General features: G+C 39.9%; 2 protein-coding genes across 5 annotated transcripts; one reads left to right on the top strand and one right to left on the bottom strand.

Annotated features, from left to right (window-relative positions):
* Window positions 1-1,854: 1,854 nt before the first annotated feature.
* ngb (neuroglobin) lies at window positions 1,855-10,386 on the bottom strand. Its single transcript, XM_006632215.3, has 5 exons — window positions 10,067-10,386; window positions 9,621-9,849; window positions 7,768-7,876; window positions 6,863-6,982; window positions 1,855-5,763 (listed from the first exon to the last, which is right to left on the bottom strand). Exons 2-5 carry the CDS (start codon window positions 9,716-9,718, stop codon window positions 5,611-5,613), a joined length of 480 nt encoding a protein of 159 aa, XP_006632278.1. The 5' UTR covers window positions 9,719-9,849; window positions 10,067-10,386; the 3' UTR covers window positions 1,855-5,610.
* Window positions 10,387-13,127: 2,741 nt separating this feature from the next.
* znf410 (zinc finger protein 410) lies at window positions 13,128-19,790 on the top strand. 4 transcript variants are annotated; one of them, XM_015350076.2, is made up of 12 exons: window positions 13,128-13,278; window positions 14,312-14,390; window positions 14,644-14,694; window positions 15,031-15,163; window positions 15,608-15,754; window positions 16,598-16,780; window positions 17,057-17,216; window positions 17,432-17,613; window positions 17,821-17,910; window positions 18,111-18,233; window positions 18,453-18,587; window positions 18,966-19,790. In XM_015350076.2, the coding sequence occupies exons 3-12, from the start codon at window positions 14,662-14,664 to the stop codon at window positions 19,085-19,087; spliced, it is 1,308 nt and encodes a 435-aa protein (XP_015205562.1). In that variant the 5' UTR covers window positions 13,128-13,278; window positions 14,312-14,390; window positions 14,644-14,661; the 3' UTR covers window positions 19,088-19,790. The 4 variants fall into 4 exon arrangements, with proteins under 4 accessions (XP_015205562.1, XP_069049285.1, XP_015205561.1 ...); XM_015350075.2 differs by having other exon boundaries at window positions 13,129-13,274; window positions 15,569-15,754; XM_015350074.2 differs by having other exon boundaries at window positions 13,129-13,278; window positions 15,569-15,754.
* Window positions 19,791-20,174: the final 384 nt, after the last annotated feature.

The following is a 20,174-nucleotide window of genomic DNA, read 5'->3' as shown; positions in this document are numbered from 1 at the left end:
TCAAAGCAATGGGTTTCTGAGGAAAAAACACTAATTATGCATGAGTTTTCAAAGGGTTATTTCCCTGTGGATTTCCAATAAGGCACATTTTCCAAATCCCACAGACAGACGCAGAAGAGGTTTTGCACAACAGAAGGCACAGATTCTTGCTGTCAACTTGTACCTTGGCAGCATACCTGTTGGCTGTGCATTCTGGGTACACAGCCATGAAAGTGTGAGTGTAGTGGGAGCTTTGCCCTTTCTTCAGCGGCGTGCTTTCTTCTGTGGACCATGAGCCAAAAGAGCCACAGTGGAGTGTGCGGTCACACAGGGCAGGGTAGCCGAGAGCACTGGAAGTACATGGCTGTGTGAGAGGCAGATTTTTCTCCTAGGTGATGGGCCAGAATATTTATGAAGCAGTATGAAACTGGTACTGCGTGATAACCATATATGGCTAACAGAGGGCTCAAATCCCAGCTCATAGTCTAAAGAGTGCAAGCAACCTCCTTCAACCCCCCATCTTTGGAAATTGAGATTTTTTTATATTATGTGAGCTGCCTGTTGAAAACAACTATATTATATAAATGAACAGAAACAGACAAATCTAGATTGGAAACTGTATTTTTTTTTTGTAAATTTACCTCCTCACCTAGTTCAATAATAACCTGAAATTTAAACTTTTTTCTGGATACAACATATACATAACATAAACACACGTTTAATATTTTCGTACCAGTACTTCATAAAACAATAAATGGTGTGTTGTGCCAAACACAATGACAGCAATTTGGGTGTCTGTGTAGCAGAAGTCTTTTTTAATGCATATGCATATGGGAGCCAAGCTCTTGCAAGCCAGACTCAAGGAAAAGTAACAAAAGATGGTCTTTTATACAGTGCAACAAACAAGCTTTAGTGAGACTCCCCCATACAGAACAGAAATATGTCTATATATGGATATATATTCCATAAAGTTTATGCAAAGTATAGTGAAGCAAGCTGTTTAGTGCACCGTCCATATAGCTGTGTCTCAATGAACTTGCCTGGTGAAACGTGACAAATTGCTCAAATGCACCGATAAAAGCAGAACTTCCCTGTACAAGTTTCTGAGTGAGTAGTTAGGGTATATATCCCAAACAAGCATCTTATAACTTAAGTCATGTCTCTTGGCTTATTGACAAAGACAGGGTCCGCTTTAATGTTCTGGGCGCAAAGCCAACTATGTAAAAGGTAGATGCAGCGGTACGGAGCTATAGCAAAAATAGGTTAGTTTAAATAGAAGAACAACCTTTTATTTCTTCAGGTGTTAAATGAAAGATGGGGTTAAAAAATAAAGATTCAGAAACCCTGGATATGCATCAAGATCTTAGCTCGGAGTGACTGATGGCAGAATAACTGCTGAAATGCGACATTTATACATTACATGTATTCATACTATAACAACTTCTTTTCAACACAGAAGACAGGGCTGGAATTTGACAGTGCGCTCATTGTGGGTTTTTTCCACACATTTCAAAACTTCATGCTCCTTTGGGATATGACAGTGTTAGGGGCACCCTTTGGATATGCTGTGATGAGCTATGACATCCCATTAAGCATGTGAATGATTTCCTTCAGATTAAACCCAATGCATCTTTGCACTATGAAGAAATAAATTGACTGGGACATAAAACTATTTCCAAAGTGATGTAATCATGTAGATCACCAAATCCCAGTAGACAAAGATTAGAATTCCCCTTTCTTGTTAGTTTCATGTGTAAAAAGGCAAGGACTAATTGTATCTTTTAAATAACTGGGAGCTCAGTCTCCTTTTCAAAAGAAGGATTAAATTTGCAGAAGAACAAGAGATGTACATGAATAATACAAAACTGTTTTTTTTACCACATTACATAACCTTTATTTGTCCCAAAACAATTAAGTTTACAATATAGAATATTTTGAATTGCACGAGTCTCCTGCAAAGTTCATTAACAAAAAACAATATTTCAACTGCATAAACAATAGATATTGTGTTTTTGGTACAGAATGTTCAGGTGAAGCCGTGGTTGTTCAATACAAGCTGTACTGATGAGGTAGACATTAATACACTTCATTACATACTAACTATTAAAAGTAAAATGCTAAAGGGATTATTTTAATGTAATTTTAGTTTTTTTTAATTAGATGGAAAGTATACTATTAATGCAAAAGCAAAAAGACAACTACAGCCTCCGAAACCTGCACTATGCCATATCACGCTGAAAGATCCTTTCATGATAATAAATAGGTTACCACTGAAAAGCGCCAATTTATTCAGGTTAAAGCACCCTTCAGAGACCATGAGGGATTAACAGGTGTTAGATATCTGTATACTGTGCATTTTTCTCCTTTAAAAAACAGAACTAAATTGCATCCCAAATTGAATACATTTTAGTGCATTTCTTTCAGAATGGCAAAAGGATTTAGCTGAGAAAAAATAATTCCTTGATCAGAACTGAATTCATCCAATGCCTGATGCCTTTTCAAACATAGTGAAGCACAAAACCTTTTTGTGCTTCTTTAAGCTGACAATCAGAGTGATTGCAGATTCAAAGTGGCACACAATTTCATTTCCATGAGCTCTGTGAGCCTGAAAGGTATCTTTTAGTTAAGATAAAGGGGAACACACTGGTGAACTCACCCTTTGAAAATCAACGTTTTCTAGTTCCACTAATTCCTATTAGTTTTTCTTAATGTGTTTAGTAATGAAGGTCTTCTCAAGACCACAAGCAGTGGACATGCTGAATCTGAGAAGTGCTTCGAAACTACAGCACATTGAAAGTTCCTATGCCAGTAAGCAATAAAGCAGCCAAAAAGCTATGTGTCTCAAGAAGGTATGTGTCTTGAGGTTACTTTATTTCCATAAATCCTGGGTAGTGATTGAAATCCCTGGTTTTACACGATAAGGAAGCCTGCGTTGGTGACTTCACAACGACTTCATCAGTTTGTCGAAAGACACAACATCGGTTTCTGATGCAGACAAGCCCTACTGCCACTGGAAAGTGGGGACTACTGGTCAGCTGTGGTAGGACAATCAGAGTCAATGCACTGGAAATGTGAAGGATGGACTCAGTACTTCTCACCTTGGATGAACATTCTGAAGGCTTCTATTCCTATCTGTCACTATTAAATAGGCAAACAAGGATGTTAAATTAAAAAACAAACCCTATAACCATAATCTTAATACAATAATACAAAAAAAAAACCTTGGCTATTGTCCCCAAAGCTTGAAATGTTCACCTTTTGCAACATAATTTTCACAGAAATGGATTTTCTTTTGTAATCTGTTGATCTTCAGGAAAGAAAACTATATACACATAAATACTTTGAATAAAAATGTAAACTTTACATATGCCTTTCTTCTAATAGGCTAAACAAAAGTATAATAAACATCAGCTGCTTTTGAGCTCATAAACCTATTAGACATTTCTCACCATACATGTATAGTCATCCTTAAGAGCATATGCAGGGAAAAACACAAATTCTGGTTACATCTGTCTCTAATAATGTGAAAATTGTTTCTCCAAAAGTATCATAGTGTTTCTTATACGCAAATATTTGTACATAACATATAAAACCAAACAAATGCAAAGAACCATGTAATCAATACCTTGATTAATAAAATATTTTTTTACGGAAGCAAGCCAAAAAAGAAATTCTAACAGTCTAGACAAGCCTATTTAAGCACACCTAAGGTGTGTAATCCATTTCCATTACCTTACAATGGTAACTCTTACAGGCAAGGGAAATGTCAAAGAACACCTTTGTTTTAAGGCATTCTGCGAATATCGTAACAGTCATTGAGATTAAATACAAAAGTTTTAAAAACATTAGCTTTTTTCAGCTCTCAAACATTCCTATAACAACTAACAACTGGTTGCATTTTATAGACGCATTTGGACAGTCCTATTAAAAACTGTCTTACATTGCTCAACCTTTCTATAATTGACCTAGAGTCATAACCACAATTCAATAAAACATCGGCAAAAACAGGATTTTTTTTTCAGTTCACAGTTTCAAAGGCTACGTTTCTATTACACAGCTATGTCTCAAGTAAACAACCAATATTTCTACCAGACAGAGTTTAGTGTTAGTAAGAAAAATATTAATTGTAAAATCCACTGACATGACAGGGGAATTTTTCTTTGAGGGAAATAGCATTATAATATACTCTTGCAGAGGAGTCAAAGAGCCCACAGTCCACAACATTGAGTAACACCAACATTAGACTAAACTGCTACAATGCCCTCATGTGCACTGACAAAACAGGCAAGGCAAACGGAGAAATATTTAAAACTGTTCTCCAAGCACAAGCAAACAATATAGCTACATATTTTTATACAGGTATAATGTGAATGCAAAGCAAGCTATTTAAAGCAGAAATCACAGGTTACAAAAATGTATTCTTTACCACAACTCATATCGGGTCACTGGTAGATATAGAGTGCATTCCAAAAAAGTTGGAACAGCAAAGTCAGAACTCTTATTTTTCAATAAATTTGTATTTGTGATCACAAGATTTATTTGAATGAAAAGTACTATATAATGCACATGAGTATAGGGTATTATAAGGTAATTCCATGCATGCATGGAAGCATTTGTTTTGTACATAAGCTGACAAAATAGATCTGTTAATATAATTCATTCTACTGCTGCCATTATTAGTAAGATTGTCAATAAAGATGAGCAAGCCAGTTCCATGCAACATGACAATGATCCAAAAATGAATTGAATTAAGTCATAACAGCTCAAGGAAAGGCAAAAACCCGAAGTGGATCCAACAAAGGCTTGGCAAAGCATCTCAATGGTTACACAAAGGGGTTTGGTAAGCTCAGTGCAGCACATACCTCATGCGGTTATTGTCTCAATGGGATATGCATTCAAATACTGGCTGACAACCGGAAATATGGTTTAATTGAATGTGTCCTAATACTTATGATCTCTTGGGTTCCACCCCAATGTATATTATGCTTACTATTTATGTCGATCTCATATTTGAATATACATACTGCTTGACCGCAAAGGCCAAATAATGGCTTCGACTTTGCTGTCCCAACACTATTCAAGGGCAATATACAGTATGTTAAACCTTTCTCTACATGGAAAAAAATATACATTTTAAACATGATTCTCAGTATTCACAGTAAAAATCACAACACTTAGGACAGTGACTTCTAATGTCTTCTTTCCAGTATCTGGGACCTAGTATCTCCTTGCTGTTTTTATTGATGTTACCATTTATTTTCATAAAAGCATTCTCTCAGTAATTCAGAACCAGAGAGCTTGGCTGATTTACAGCAGGACAAAACTTTCTAACTGAAAAGTGTTCAGAGACTGAAACATAGACTCATTTCTTACACTGACATGAAGCGAATCATCATCTGCTTCCCCTGGTTATCTCTACAGATGTGTCTAATTCTGATCACTACCCATCGTGTGTCCATTGCCACAGTGTCACCTTGCCGGAGCAGATAAAGACAACACCTTGTGCGGCTCAGCATGGTCAATCTAACCCAGGCCCCCACAGGGCCCCCTAACACACGAGTCAGAGGGACTGACAGACACCGACGCGCCCCACTAGCGTGAGGCGGCTGCATCTCAAGCCCTCTCTGCCCCTCAGTCGGTCTGGCTCTTGCCGTTTTTGGTCCAGCCGCTGCTCATCGCCTCCACGACGACGCTGTAGAGCGTGAGCCAGGCATGGCGGAGGGTGGAGGTGTACGCCGGCCCCAGGCTGCGCTCCAGCATGTAGAGCAGAGACTCCCCAACGGCCTCCGGGCACAAACACAAGAGGGAGGGGGTTACCGGCGAGCGGGCACTGCAGCACCGACTACCCCTACCCCATGGCGATTAGCTTCCACATCCCATTGTAGTCATGCATGCTCATTTAGAGGAATCTGTTGCCCTTTGTTGACATTTTGAAAACCTGTACACTGGTTTGCAGCCACTCAGCTGCTACCAAAACAGAATTATGCACAACCAGTTGTCTGGGGAAGAGGCCACAGATCATGTTATGAGTCTTCCCTTCTTTCCTTTTGCAACTTGCTTCTGGTTCCCCTTGTGTCTCCTAGCTAAGGATGGGCTCCCATTTCAGGAGAGGGCTGATATCTGCGTCCCCCCCCAGCTTTGCATTTCCAAATAGGCTTTCGGAGGACTCAGTGTTACAATTTGCCCTTCGGGGGCCACCATGGAGGGTTTGGGGGTGGGGGATAGATGTCCTTATACTGTACCTCCCCCAAGTGATGCCCCTGGGTCAGAACAGAAAACAAGCTAAACTAGAGCAGTGTTTCCTGATAACTATCCCCGGTCACGCACAGAGCTACAGTGATGAATAATCACTCTGTGTAGCGGAGCTGTAGAAGAGCATGAACAATGAGTTCAGTACGTTGCAGCTTTGTACAACCACACCACTCAGGTTACCTGGACATTATGGAGGAAGAACACTGATAACACCAGCAAGGTAACAGTTTGCAGGATCTTAGATACTGACTTTAAGCTACAGTAAGCTGACATTCTTGGTCAATGCCCATAAAGAGGGCTATATCACACTAGTGTACATAAATGTAATGTAGTGGAACAAGCAGAAGGGTTGTACCTCATGCTATCAGTGGAAATGCCAGTGCCCACCGAGCGGGAGGAGAGTTGGGCCTGACAATGTAAAGGAGGACACTCACTCCTGCAGGGGGCAGGAGGACTCTAATACAGTATTTTCACTTTGTGGGATTCAGAGGGATGGGACTGCGTGTTTTTGCATGAATTTAGGGAGGCCTAATTTAAGGGACACATACAATGATTTTTATTATTTAACTTCAGATTTTCAACACAATAAGGAAACAAGCGGCAAATTTATGTATCGCTAGTTCTAACTCACAGCGAATGACTGAGTCTGGACCCCAACTGCTTGGTGTTTCCTTCCCAAGTTCACCAGGTATTCCTCAAGCGAATGCAGGTTGTCAAGGTGAGTGACAGCTGCATCAACCACCAGCATCACCTGGATAATGAGACACAGAGGATTCAGGTAAGGTCTGGGAGGTGAGGCTACCATCAAACAGCTTTCAGATAAAAACATCTTCATTATTTATCATTTGCAGTCTAAAACCAGTCCAGTTTCTTTTTGAATGTGTTTTATGAAAATTAAATATTGTTAAAAAGAGCTAGTACCCAGGGAGGTTCGCTACTTTTGATCATCATAGGTTCCTTTTCTGAGTGAAATATATACTTTCATGGCAACCACCTAGGATTCAGTATTTTTGAATGAATTGCAGTCATTTTCATCTTCATGTACCTTTATGTGAAGCTTACTAAGCTCTGGAACCATGAGCTTTGCGCAGCAGTAATAAACACACAGAGCTAAGCACAGGGAGTGTGTCCTGCTGGAGAAGTGATTTACATAAGGGGTTCACTATCACGATCCCAGAGGCCCACATACCTGCCGGTTTTTGTTTCCTGCCAAGCTCCCACTTACTCAATTTAAAACACTTAATTGACTTAAGAATAGGATGACTTTGAACTGACTGACTGTTTTCAGCTCTTACACATGTTGGGTCTGCCTTTTTACCATTTCATGAGTCAAGTAAAAACTCAAACAATGGAGTGAAACAACTCACGAATCAAGAAACATGTAACGTCAATTAAGGCTTCAATAAGGTGTAAAGCTGAACTGGAACGAAAACCACTCGGTGTGTGAGGATATCCCAGACTAGAACGTGGAACCATGGCTCTATATACTGTACAGTAACAGGTAAGACCAGATAAGACATGGATGAGATTCCAAACCTTATTAATGTGGTCCACAAATTCTGGGCTGGACAAGCACTCTTGGGGTGAGCTGTAGGGAGTGTTGTAGTGAAACAGGCCGAGCAATTCTGGGTCCAGCTCAAATAACCTGTCAGTGAAATACAGAGAGAATCGATATTCATACGTGTGTACAGGATATTTGTTTAAGAAAGGAAGAGCTGAAGGTACAGTAGCAGTCTATTCAAAAACTTAAATCAGATATACCCTGTACTCTTGTAATCACTTTCATTCCTCATCCATTTCCTTCTGCAAGTCATAATTAAATGTTGTTCTGGTTTTGAAGTGAGATAATCAATATTTCATCTCAGGTAGGGAATTGTTTTTGCATCAAAGGAAACAGATCCTACAGCCTTCTCCCGGACCCACCGTTCACATGACAAAATCCAACAAAATATTATTTCACCGCAGCAAGACAACTTGTTGCTGTCTGTCTAACACACACGTCTCCTCCAGCAGCAGAAGATAAATGAGGACCTCACTGTCGCCAAGCAACGAGCAAAGCCTCCGGCTCCTGTACAGCTGCACCATGTCTCTGCCTGAAACCTGTGTGTGCCTGTGGGGGAGTGTCTGGGCTGTGCAGGCCTCTTGCAACTTTCTTCATTCTGTCTCATTTTAAATCGCTGCTGCTACTTCCCTTGTGAACTGCAGGCAGTGTCGCAGTCTTTTACATTTTGCGCTCAAGCTCTTCTTTGCTCCTTTACTTTGGAGTAAATGAGATGTGCAAATGCCAGAGCTACTCACAGGGTAAGCAGCTCCCTTGCAAATTCTGTTTTTTCTAAATACAGTAGTTACCAATATACTCTATACCTAGATCGAGCCTGGTTTAACACACATGACAAACAGCTGTGTGTCATTGCTAGACTGCCATTCATAGGTTTGGCTCTAGAAGAAATGGCCAGAGCAGCCTAAATTGTCCTTAGGCTAGGGACCAGATAAAACCTGATTCCTCTCACGATCACAACTAACTTCTAATCAATACAATGCTACGCCTGAAATCCAAGAAAGGATTTTTTTTCTTAGCTCACTTCTACCCAATTTATTTTCTATGCTAGCACTCTAACAAAACTGTCAATACTGTTCGATTTTCCTACTAAAAACCGTAAGGAGACTATTTGGCACACTGATAAAATTACCTCTATAAAACAGAAAAATACTCTTCTAATCAGAAACCCATTTCGAATGTAGAAAATGCCAGTTTTGAGCCTCAGACTGGAATTCTGAATGCTAGCCAAGGGAGCATAACAACACATTATAGTAAACTCTTTCACAAAGCTGCTCCTACAACTGTCATATCCTTCTGTTATCTGTCTGTCAATTCTCCACCTGTGGGTCTTCGCAGCCCATATGTTAAATGTGAAAGAAAGAGATATTGGACATTGTACAAAGAATATATGACAATACCTCATTCCGATATCCATAGAAAGATTTAAAAAAGCATTTCCACAATCTTACACTGTACAGTAAGTAAGCACATCTACAAAAGAACACATTTTAAGAGATAAGCAGTTGTAAGGCTCAAACACAAAATCAGTTGTGTGCATTTAGGAAGGTTCTCGTCAAAATGTAGTATTTTAAATAGACAGGAGGTTAGCTTTTTTTTAAATATGTTATGGTTTCTGGACTGCAGTCCATTGGAACACTGCAACTGGCTTTTATATGGTGTAACTCTGTCCAACATAGTTTTTTGGGGTATGATCAAACCACTTTCTTTAAACTTGTTCTCTTTACATTATGCATACCAGATTTGCTCTAGCTGTGGATGTGCAAAGCTGGTCCCTGCAGTGTAGTATGAACCAGGACTGTTCCTGTCAGTCTGGAATATGGACAAGTACCTGGTAAACATGATGGTCCCATGAGTGAGTTTGTTCTTCCCGAGTCTCTCCCAGCTGTCTCTGATCATTTCCTTGTCTTTCGCTGTCAATTTCTCCATCGTCAGGTTGCTTCTGAATTTCAGCTCACCGTGTCTTCAGTTCTCCTCCACTTGCCGCTGAATCTGAGAAGATCTTTCAGCTTCCAGACCCATAATATTCTGGCAGAAAGCTTCAGGGATTTTTTGTTTTTCTGTGAAAACAACAAAACACCTTGTTATTCCAGCAACCATCATATTGATCTTTAAAGCATAACAGAGCACAGATTCATTGTTGAAAAGTGTACATCTAGTTTCCTTGAAAATACCACATTAAAGTAATGTTTAATTGAAAAATGCTAGATCAAAAGTATTTTTCTTCTCATATTCTAAATTTTAAACCCTGGTTGCAGTGTAGAGATGGAACTATACCTTTGGCAGTGAATGTTGGAAAATAAAACCCTCCTCTCAGAGATGTTAGAGGCTGATTTGGAGTGCTGCCCACTGTCTGTCTCGGGCTCAAGAGTCAGAGGGAGATCAGCCCCAGTGTTATCTGCCAGCCTGACTGCTACCTTCCTCTCTATCGCTCTGCCTTTGTTCCGTCTTCAGCGAGAGATTTTTCCTCCCCAGAGCATCTGTCAGTCTGCAGCTCCTCCTGCAGGAGACTGTGCTCTGGCCCTGTGCTCGCGGCAGCACTGCCTGCTCTCCCTCCCAGCCGGCACAGGAGACCACTGTCACATGGCCCCTGGCGCCGAGACGCACTGACACCCTCCCGGCGTGTCAGCCTGTTCCGGCAACTTTGGCCGCGTTTGTTTCCGCGTGTGACAAAAGCTGCTTCGCCAAGAGAGATGCTAGGCGAAGATGCTCAAAAAAGAAGCAGAACCCTTTCGGCCAACAGCGAGGTGAATCTCCCACTGCACCTTGGAAAGGGTCTCCAGGAGATCCCTCCTATGCATTTGCAATGCTCTGATGTCTTGTTTCTCCTTTCCAAATTCCAATGCCAGGCCATACCTGTCACCCCGAAACACAAAGGTTACAGCTGTGGTGGGCAAATTTGTATCCAGCAAACTGCCCAGTTACAAAATTCTGCAAATTATTTATTGAAATGACCAAATTATTGTTTCTGGGGACTCTCTTTTGTCTCTTTGAAGATCTTTCTCTTCTAACGCTCAAATGGAACATTATATAACTCAGATGAAAGGCGAGCCACTTTGCCTTCAGGCAGTTGTCAAACTGGCAGGTGATGACAGTTCAATCAGTTTGGCTCTCCTTGAAAGACTAGTTCCAGAAATGACCACTGACTTCAAGCACTGTTAATGTACAAGGCTTTTACAATACTATTAACAACAATCAGGCCCAATAAAATCCCTCTCTGTGCTTACCCAAGTTAGTGGTCAAAGCAACATATTAACATTATTATCTTTTATTATTTAAGATATAGTTTCTGATTAAAGGCCATTGTCAGCTTTATTTTTTTTTATTAGGAATATGACTGTAGATATCGCATATCTAACAAAGGCACTTTGGTTGATGCTACTACTATTATAAGATGCATAAAATCTTCATATTTATTGTTATTTTATTATATATTTTTTCACAACTGCTAGACAGAAGTCTATCAATCCAATAATGAAAAGAAAGTTAATTTTAATGTTTACGGAGGAAGCTGCCAAATTAGATCATCAATGCAGAAGATCCTGAGCTTTTCAAAGCTTATCTTACTTCTAGATATAATAAATAGAATTCATCACATTCATACAGAACTTTTTATCCTGAAGGATCACAATTTACTTTACAGGAAGGAGTACACTTCATCCACCTCTGATTTTCTGTGACACTAGGCAGCCATTTTGCACCAGAAGCTCCACTACACAACCGATCAGGCAGAGTAGGGAGAGAAATTATTTCACCACGTTGAATTAAGGCTAAACTTTTGGAAGGCCAGATTGTGGAAGCCCAGAGCAGAATTTAGCCAGGACAACAGGGTTAACACCCCTCTTACAGAAGTACAATGACATCTATAATTATCAAGTGATCGGTGTCCCAGTCTAACATTTCATCTGAACGGCTGCACCTCCAACAGCGCAGTGTGCCCATATTAAGACATATTGGGGACTGACCTAGAAATTCTGGCCAGAGAAAAGACTGCCACCTGCTGGTTCACCACTGCAGTTCTTGTCTCCCACCACAGCACTGCCGAGGTCCAGCCTGGTTTAGCCTCTCAGGGCAGATCAGATCAGACCAGAACAGGGATCCAGCCCAGGTCCTGGGAGAAACCTATATCTGCTGGTTTTCACTTCAGCTGAATTGTTCATTGCTGGTGCCCATCAAATGAATTGAAGTGTTTTGTTCCAACAACCTTAGTTTACAGAAATCCATGTTGTCTCTCTTCAACTTTTTTATTACTCACTTATTACTACGTCTTAGTAGGAGATAAGTTAATGCCCAACAGGCACAGTTGAGCATGAGACATCAAACACTCCCACTGTGAGTTTTGTTTTCCTTATACAGAGGTCCACTTGGTTACATTTGAGCTAACCTGCCTGAATGAGGGAAAATGTTTGAGAGGAATCCCAATTCAGTGTTGTAAGAGCTGAAATCAAATTTTAAAAGAATGCCTCAAGTAGAAAATTGAAATCAATTAGCCTGTGATTAAAAATTAAGGCTGGAACAAAAACTGGAGGACACAGGGTCCCAAGAACCGGACTGGGAAACCATGGGCTACACTAGATGGTGGCAACACTGTGGTCATCTATTCCTCAGGACAGACATTGAACTTTGCTAGCAGACTTGTGTCTAAGGCCAGTCACAGAGATAAAGCAGAAAACCACTTAACAGTAACAGCTCCAGCAGAACCATTTTCAAAAGCCCTCAAAATTTTAATCCTCACATTTGAAGGATGGAGCCTAATATAACTTCTTACTCCTAGTGACGAACTGTGAGTCAGTGGAAGTTCTAGGCTTTGTAAAGGGAACTATGTTTTTTCCTTAAACACTCTGGATCGCCTTGCCCAATTACCCATAGTTCAATACTACTGAATATTGAATTAACGAAATTATAATAAAATAGAGATTGCATTATTTGGTACATTTTTATTATGCGGTTGCAATGGAAAACGGAAGACATTAATCTCTCAATCTGTACTTGAGAGATTGGTGGATATTATAATGCTAACAACTGAAACAGCGGCAATAACATTAAATCTGCGATGCTGCCCTTTTCATCATAGAGCTATGTTAAACGGAACACGAACGATAACCATTGTACTGACCATTTACGGTGTACAAATATATAAAAAAATAACCTTTCTACTGTTTAACATTTCTGTCATATCATTATTTTAAAGTCAACGACTAATATGCCCATTCCTGTCATGCAGGTGCTACCAAGAATTTGCCTACCGTGGTTTTTGAAACAGGCTGTTAGCGCCTACCTACAGTACAAACCAACTGGTTAAACACGTTTGTTAAAAAAACAAGCTCAGGCCGCCGTCGCTTGTCCCAATCGGGCCCCCGTAGAGGGGAAATATTTGACACACGTTTGTGTATAAACAGAAAGGGGGAAAAGAACATTTAGCAAAACAGAAAACTTCGGAAAACAACAAAGAAAAAACACGCAGGCAGCCTGAAAACAAGAAAAAGTGTGTGAGTAGATCGTCAAAAACGCTTTGCAGGGATTTCTAATTCAAAGAAATCACGAACGTAGTTACCAAAACAAGACATATGCAGGCGGATATTCCTTTTTTAAGGAAATGGGCCTGGTACGGGCTCTTTTGTCAATTAATTACCGTTAGTTAGTATGTTTATGATATTCATATTAGCTTAGCAAGAATCAGTGCTACGTTTAGTTAACTTAACGATATTTAAGTATTATTTACAAATACTAAGAATTTTAAAACAATGCTCCACTTACTGCGTTGTTCCACTTGCTATTTGTGGAAATAACTACACTAGTAATTTTTATGTAAAGTGCAGTATTCGTATATTATTTCTGTAAAAAGTTTCAAAATAAATATTAAACCTAACTTTTCCTCCTTTTACTTTTTGCCGTAAACCTATTTTTCTATTTGGCAGGAATGATTAAAAAAAGGTCGCCTAGTTGTTCTCGCATGAATAATGTTTCATTTGGAAACTTCTGAGTTTGGGTTATCGAACATTTAAATTGATTTGTTTGCTTGTAGTTTTCAGGAATATTTCGGTGCTTGAATTGTAGAACAAGACGAGAACTTAGCATGGAACATGTCTCAGTTCTCCTGTAATGTAGCCTTCCTGTTTTAGACACTTGGTTGAATTTAACCTATGGGCTTACGTTCAGTGTCTGATAACATATGATTAATTGATGAGAAGAGTCGTTAAGAAAGCTGAAGTAGAGCAACTTGTAACAGAGTTATTCTTGCTATATATTTTGGGAAATGTAAAAATAAAGGAGATTATTAATATGACTAAGTCCTAAGAGCAGGAAACCGCTTAAGCTCGATTGGTAAAATTAAAAGTTATGTTGGAATAAAGGCCAAGACAGGAAAATATTCTGCTTTAGTCCAATCGATTGCAATTGTTTGCTTTGTGAATTAAAGTAAAAATGTTATAGTGTGAAATGTCTGTGTTTTCCACCACTGTCTACTTAACAACATTAATACAAATTCTTTAATTATTTTTTAATTGTTGTCTCCCTGTTTAGTTATGACAACAGGCAGATGAAACTAAGGATAAGAAAGACTACCTCCAATCCATGACCACATGAAAAGGATTTTATTTTGGTAATTCGTGTAGATTTTAAATGATCTCTTTTAATGTTAATTAAAAATCTGTTTTTAAGATCATTAAGAAAAAAGGTAGATAAAAAACTTTCTTGGAGAAGTCTGAATGGATTAATTTGAATTGTAAGAAGTTAGAGAGGGTATATTTGCATCTATCTCTACAGAATTGAAAATAAGAAACCTAAAACTGTATTTTTAGTGTCTGAAAAATTATTCTTTTTTGGAGTCAAGACATTTTCATATTTTATTGCAGATCTCCAAGGTTGAATCCATGCTCTCTGATGAACTGGACTCCAAGCCTGAGGTATGTAGAAGTGAAGAAAAAATCATAATTCTTCCTACAAAATAGATTGTCTGTCTACACACCACATCTGCAGATGTAAATATGACAACACCTAAAGTCACCAATGTCTGTGCTTCACATGTTAACTGTATAGGAACAGAACAGAAGATCATTTACAGAATGTTCTGCTGATCCACGCCGATAAAAATTTTATAACCATCTGCGCTTAATTTTTCGATTGGATATTGGCAATTAACGTTATTCAGCTGTCATTTAAAATATTTAAAGTAAGCAGATAGGGAATAGTTCACCTCTTTCAGCACTTTGACAATGTTTTAACCATTTTTACTGTCCCAGCTGCTGGTTGAGTTTGTGCAGAACGCCTCTATTCCACTGGGGCAGGGGCTGGAGGAGTCTGATCCCAAAGACACCTGTCTGCATCTCCTTCCAACAACAGAGAGCTCTTTATGTAGCCAGTTGCAGTTAACAGGTAAAGAGTAAAATCTAATTGATGTGTTAAACAAATTCAATTTTTAGTAATTTGTAGCCTTACAAGTATTTCCACAGACCGTAGAGTGTGTAGTGTATATAAGTACAGATGTATGTATAACGTGACTAAAATATATAAACTAAAATAGTTTTTGAACAAGTGTATAATTGTGAGTGTCGGGCCCTAGTTCATTCATCGCTGTGTACATTTTGGCATCTTAACACTGGAGTATGCTAGATATTTAGACCTAATGTATGTACAGTAAGTCAGCGAAGGCAGTTGCTGGATTGAATCAAACAATTCCTCAGACCAAAGGAAACCATGCATGCAGTCTAAGTTTTTGTGCTTGGTTGATTCTCCTCTTCCTTTGATGAATTGGATGATGCTCTTCATGTCTATCTGCAGACACCAGTCTGAGCCATGCAGCTTCTCCCTCTCTGTCAGAGTATGAGAATGAGAGGGAGCCTCTCGTGGTCCAGCTGCAACCTCACCGGCCTGTCAGTCTGTCTGCCACTCCCAGCCCTCCTCCAATGCTGCATGAACTACAGCACTCAGACAACACATCTTTCATACTGCTCAACCTAGCTAAAGGTAATGATTAGAAGGGGCTTGGTTAGTTTATAATGTATTTTTACATGAATATCCTTCTGTGTGCACAATACCATAATTAATCCTCAGCATTTTCATCTGAAGGGCTTATGTTAATTTAAGTGCCTCACTATTTAAAATATTATAAATTAATTAATAGCTTTGATGCATGACAATAATAAAAAGTAACAAGCTTATTTGTAAGGTATAAGCTAGTCCCTAGGACAAAAAAGGAACACCAAACCACTGCTCTGAGATATTAAGTAGGCTTCAGTGACCCGTGTACTAATTAAAACCACTTTACATCAGCTCATAACTCCCATCGTCTGTAAACTGCACTGAGAATGGACAGTCCACGGAGGAAGGGATTCTCTGCTCATGTATAAGACACTAAATGGTCAAATTCAAGATTAATGTAAGGACTGCACGAGTATTGATCTAATATAATTAATAATTATACAGTAATATAATTATTCAATATTACTTAAGCATTATATTGGTATAATTGTGAGTGTGTCTGACACTCTAGTTGAGAAAATAGTTAACCATAACTGAGATGTAAAGATAGAGAGCATATGTTCATAGCTTCCTCTTGGCTGGATTAGTTTGACATGACTGCTACAGTGTATGATCTCAGAGCACCAGGTGGCAGCAAAATGCACTACTTGAGGGGTCTCGGAACTGTACCACCGATGCAGCTGGAGACACGCACACGCTGATAAGAAACCCTAATTGCTTAAATCTATCTCTGAGGAGTTGAACTTGATGTTGGGTGTCAACTACAGTGTTGTATAACTTATAAGACTGATAGAGTGATTGGGGTGTTATTTTGTTTCGGTCATACAGGGCTGGCAGCCTCTGCAGAGCCCCTGGTGTTCGTGGAGGACGAGGTAGACAACGACATCTCCACCGGCGAGAGTGCGGACGGAAGCACCCCCTGGTACCTGCGAGTGCAGGAGCTGGCGCATGACAGCCTGATTGCTGCTACAAGGGCGCAGCTGGCAAAGGACGCCAAGGCCAGCAACAGCGGTAAAATAGCAGTCCCACAGCAGTTTTCTTGTCATAAACAGCCACTGTAAAATTTAAGGGAGAGCTCAACCGTTTCCTTTTATTAAAACATTTCTTCTCTTCAAAGGCAGAAATCACAGAGTAGAGCTTTGACGAGCAGTGCTTGTAACTTTCATTCTTAAACCACTTGTGTTATTAAAGTTCATACTTATAGTTATGCCATTGTGTTGGGGGGGGGAAGCCTGAGCTCTCTGGATCTCGGGCAGAATTGTGGTTTGATGCATTTTTTTTCCCCAGGCGATCATCTCTCTAGCTACCCACCTGAAGGACCAAAGAAAGAGACGCCCCCCTTACCCGAGCGTTCGCACAATGAAAAGACTCTGAAGTGCACGTTTGAAGGCTGTCGGAGAACATTCACCTGGCCAGCTCACCTGAAGTACCACTTAAAAACCCACAAGTAAGATGAGTGGATGTGCTTCTACATTCGCCACTTATTTCACATCTCACTACCTTGGTTTTAAAATAAACTTGACTTTTTGTGAAGTTTATTCTTCAGTGCAGTATGAGTTCTGTAACTGGATTTCCGTATTCCATGTATTGGGATCCGCACCGATCTTGTCAATTGATTAATGGGAATGGGGACAATATTGTCTCTTCTGTGTCTTTTTGCAGGAATGACCGCACATTCAGGTGTGGCGCTGAGGGCTGTGGGAAGAGTTTCTATGTATTGCAGAGGCTGCAAGTTCACATGAGGACGCACAATGGAGAGAAGCCATTTGTCTGCAATGAGAAGGACTGTGGCAAGAAATTCACAACCGCAGGCAACTTGAAGAACCACAAAAGAACACACACTGGTGGGTTGTGCACCCAGAGAAGACGTTTACTAAAAAAAACTTTGAAATATCAGCCTTAAGCAATTTTCTGATCTTCTTCTGCCCTTTTAGCATAGCTCTCACTCACTTTGGATAGCATTTTGTCACGAGTTGAATTCAGCTTACCTGTGCAAGGTGTTCCAAACAAAATAACTTCTGAGTACCATTTTCTTTTCTTTTTTTATTCAGGAGAGAAACCCTTTCTGTGTGAAGCAGAAGGGTGTGGGCGCTCATTTGCCGAGTACTCCAGTCTCCGGAAACACATGCTTGTCCACTCAGGTGAGGTGGCTGTTCCTGGGATTGTTCTTGCACTTCAGGAGCTTCCATTCTGAAGGTTACATCTCAGACTCGTCCTCTGCCTATGAATTGCCTTCCTACCTTGCTGCCGTTTTCAAGTCAGCATTTCGGCAAGACCCGTGTCCTATTTGTCCAGTTGTGCGTGTGTCTGCAGGGTGTGATGTGGGTGTATTCAAATGCAGGAGAAAAGCCGCATCAGTGCAGTATCTGTGGGAAAACCTTCTCCCAGAGTGGAAGCAGAAACGTCCACATGAGGAAGCGTCACAGCAGCACGGCACCAGGCAGTGAGAGCAGAGCAGAGACCGGTAAGAACCCGCCTGCTGGAGAATATTTAAGCTTTAGGGAGTGTGTCCACCATGAGAATAATGACAATGCATATAAGAGTGATTACATACTGAGCTACCCACGAGTATTTACAGGACTATAGTATCCAGTCCTAGTCCACTAATTCCTTTCAGTCTTTCGTAAGCTTACTCAAGTATCGGAGAGCTTAGTTCTAACTTTTTTTTGTTTTTAAATCTCAGGAGAAACATTGACACACAGCAGTTTGCTGGAGGACCACGGAATTGGTAGTGATAGCATGGTTTCTATGACAACATCGCGCACTTTGGAAGAGGAACCCATGAATCTGCACCATGCTATGCTCAGATCACAAGGAGGTGATTATTTATGATGAAAGCACCAGCTGTACGAATATGATGAAATAGCATGCATGTTTATCTCTAAAGCAGCTTCAGTACTAAAACTGACATGAATGTAATGTATGTTGGATGTATATAGTAGTTTCAACAGGGGTTATAAAGAATAGGTTTCAATCTTCATACACAGGAATACAATACTAAAATGTATATGAAGCACTTTAATTAACATTAATTACTAATCTGATTTTTAGACATTTCATTAGAGATTATTTAGGGAAGAAAAAAAATAATTGCTCAATTTCTGCATCACTAGAACTATACCGCCTTTATTGTAAGAGATTCTCTGTGACATCATACTAATGTCCTTTTGCTCTGTTTTTGGCACCCTACCTGAAGACACCTCCATAGAAAACATCCCTTCTGCATCTGTGGTGGTACTGTCCCAACCACATGACCTCGTAACCATGGCAGCAGGTGGACATACCTATGGGGAGGAAGTAGTAGCTTTGCTACAGTAATGTGTGTTCAGGTCATGCAATAGAATCCCAAATGGAAGTCATCATACAAACGTTTGCAGCTTATATCTGTAAATAGGTTTTCATCATAGTGTCAGCTGAGTTTGTGAAGAGATCCTCAGACGCCTCTTGTTTAGGATTTCGCCTAATGTGAAGAGGAGAATGAAATTCCCAGCAGTAGCAAGTGCTTTGTATCTGTAGAGAGATGCGAAGGCTTTTTTTCCCATTACTTAACCTGCTTGCTTCAAAGTACGGTAACTCTTAAAATAACCAGATGTTAACAAAGTACTGTTTTATGAATGTAAATTCTAGATCTTGCCTGGCGTCAGGAGAAATGCTAAAGGAGTAACGGAAAGATAGCCTATATTTTTTGTTTTATCAGGAAGTGTGCTATAGCACGGACTCAGTGTTACATGTAAAGTAAGCTCTAAGAATCGAACTTGTAATATTTATTAATATGGTACGGATCCTCCTTTGGTGAAATGCTGTTCTCTAGAGACGAAGAGCAAATATTTTTGTTAAAGTAATTAAGCAATGTGAATGTTCCCACCGCAGTTTGTAGCATGAACACGGTGGGCAACTAAAAATCAATATTAAAAAAATGAGACCCATTCTAAATGGGGAAAAAAATGCACTTCTCCCTTCCATTCAAGATTCTGAACTGTATTGTTATTAATAAAAAAATAAATAATAATGTGTAAATTCATTACATTTTGTATGCAGTTTATTTGTATGCTTGGCTGCCTGGTGGTGTGGCCATCAGCTCAGCTGCATCTTCTTCCTGTGTCTGTGTGGGTTTCCTCTCCTCCAGGTCCAGGTGCTCCTGTTTCTTCTCCTTTCAACAGACATGCTGACTAAGTTCATTGGCATCTCTAAATTGTCCCCATGTGTTTGTGTGTGCATTCTGATAGACTGGCGTCCCGCCTAGGGTGTAGCCCCGTCTTGCTTCTGGGTTTCCGCGACCCTTACCAAGGAGTAAGTGGCTTCCTGATGAGGGGTGGATAGATATTTGTGTAATTCTTGGTTCTTTCTCGGTCTTGCCCACACAAGCACAAGCAATATTATCCATCATAATGATGGAGCACGGACC

Source organism: Lepisosteus oculatus, chromosome 8 (assembly GCF_040954835.1).
Source record: "Lepisosteus oculatus isolate fLepOcu1 chromosome 8, fLepOcu1.hap2, whole genome shotgun sequence".
Lineage (NCBI taxonomy): Eukaryota > Metazoa > Chordata > Actinopteri > Semionotiformes > Lepisosteidae > Lepisosteus > Lepisosteus oculatus.
Note: the sequence above shows the minus strand (reverse complement) of the source record. Positions and strands in the feature narration are given on the sequence as shown.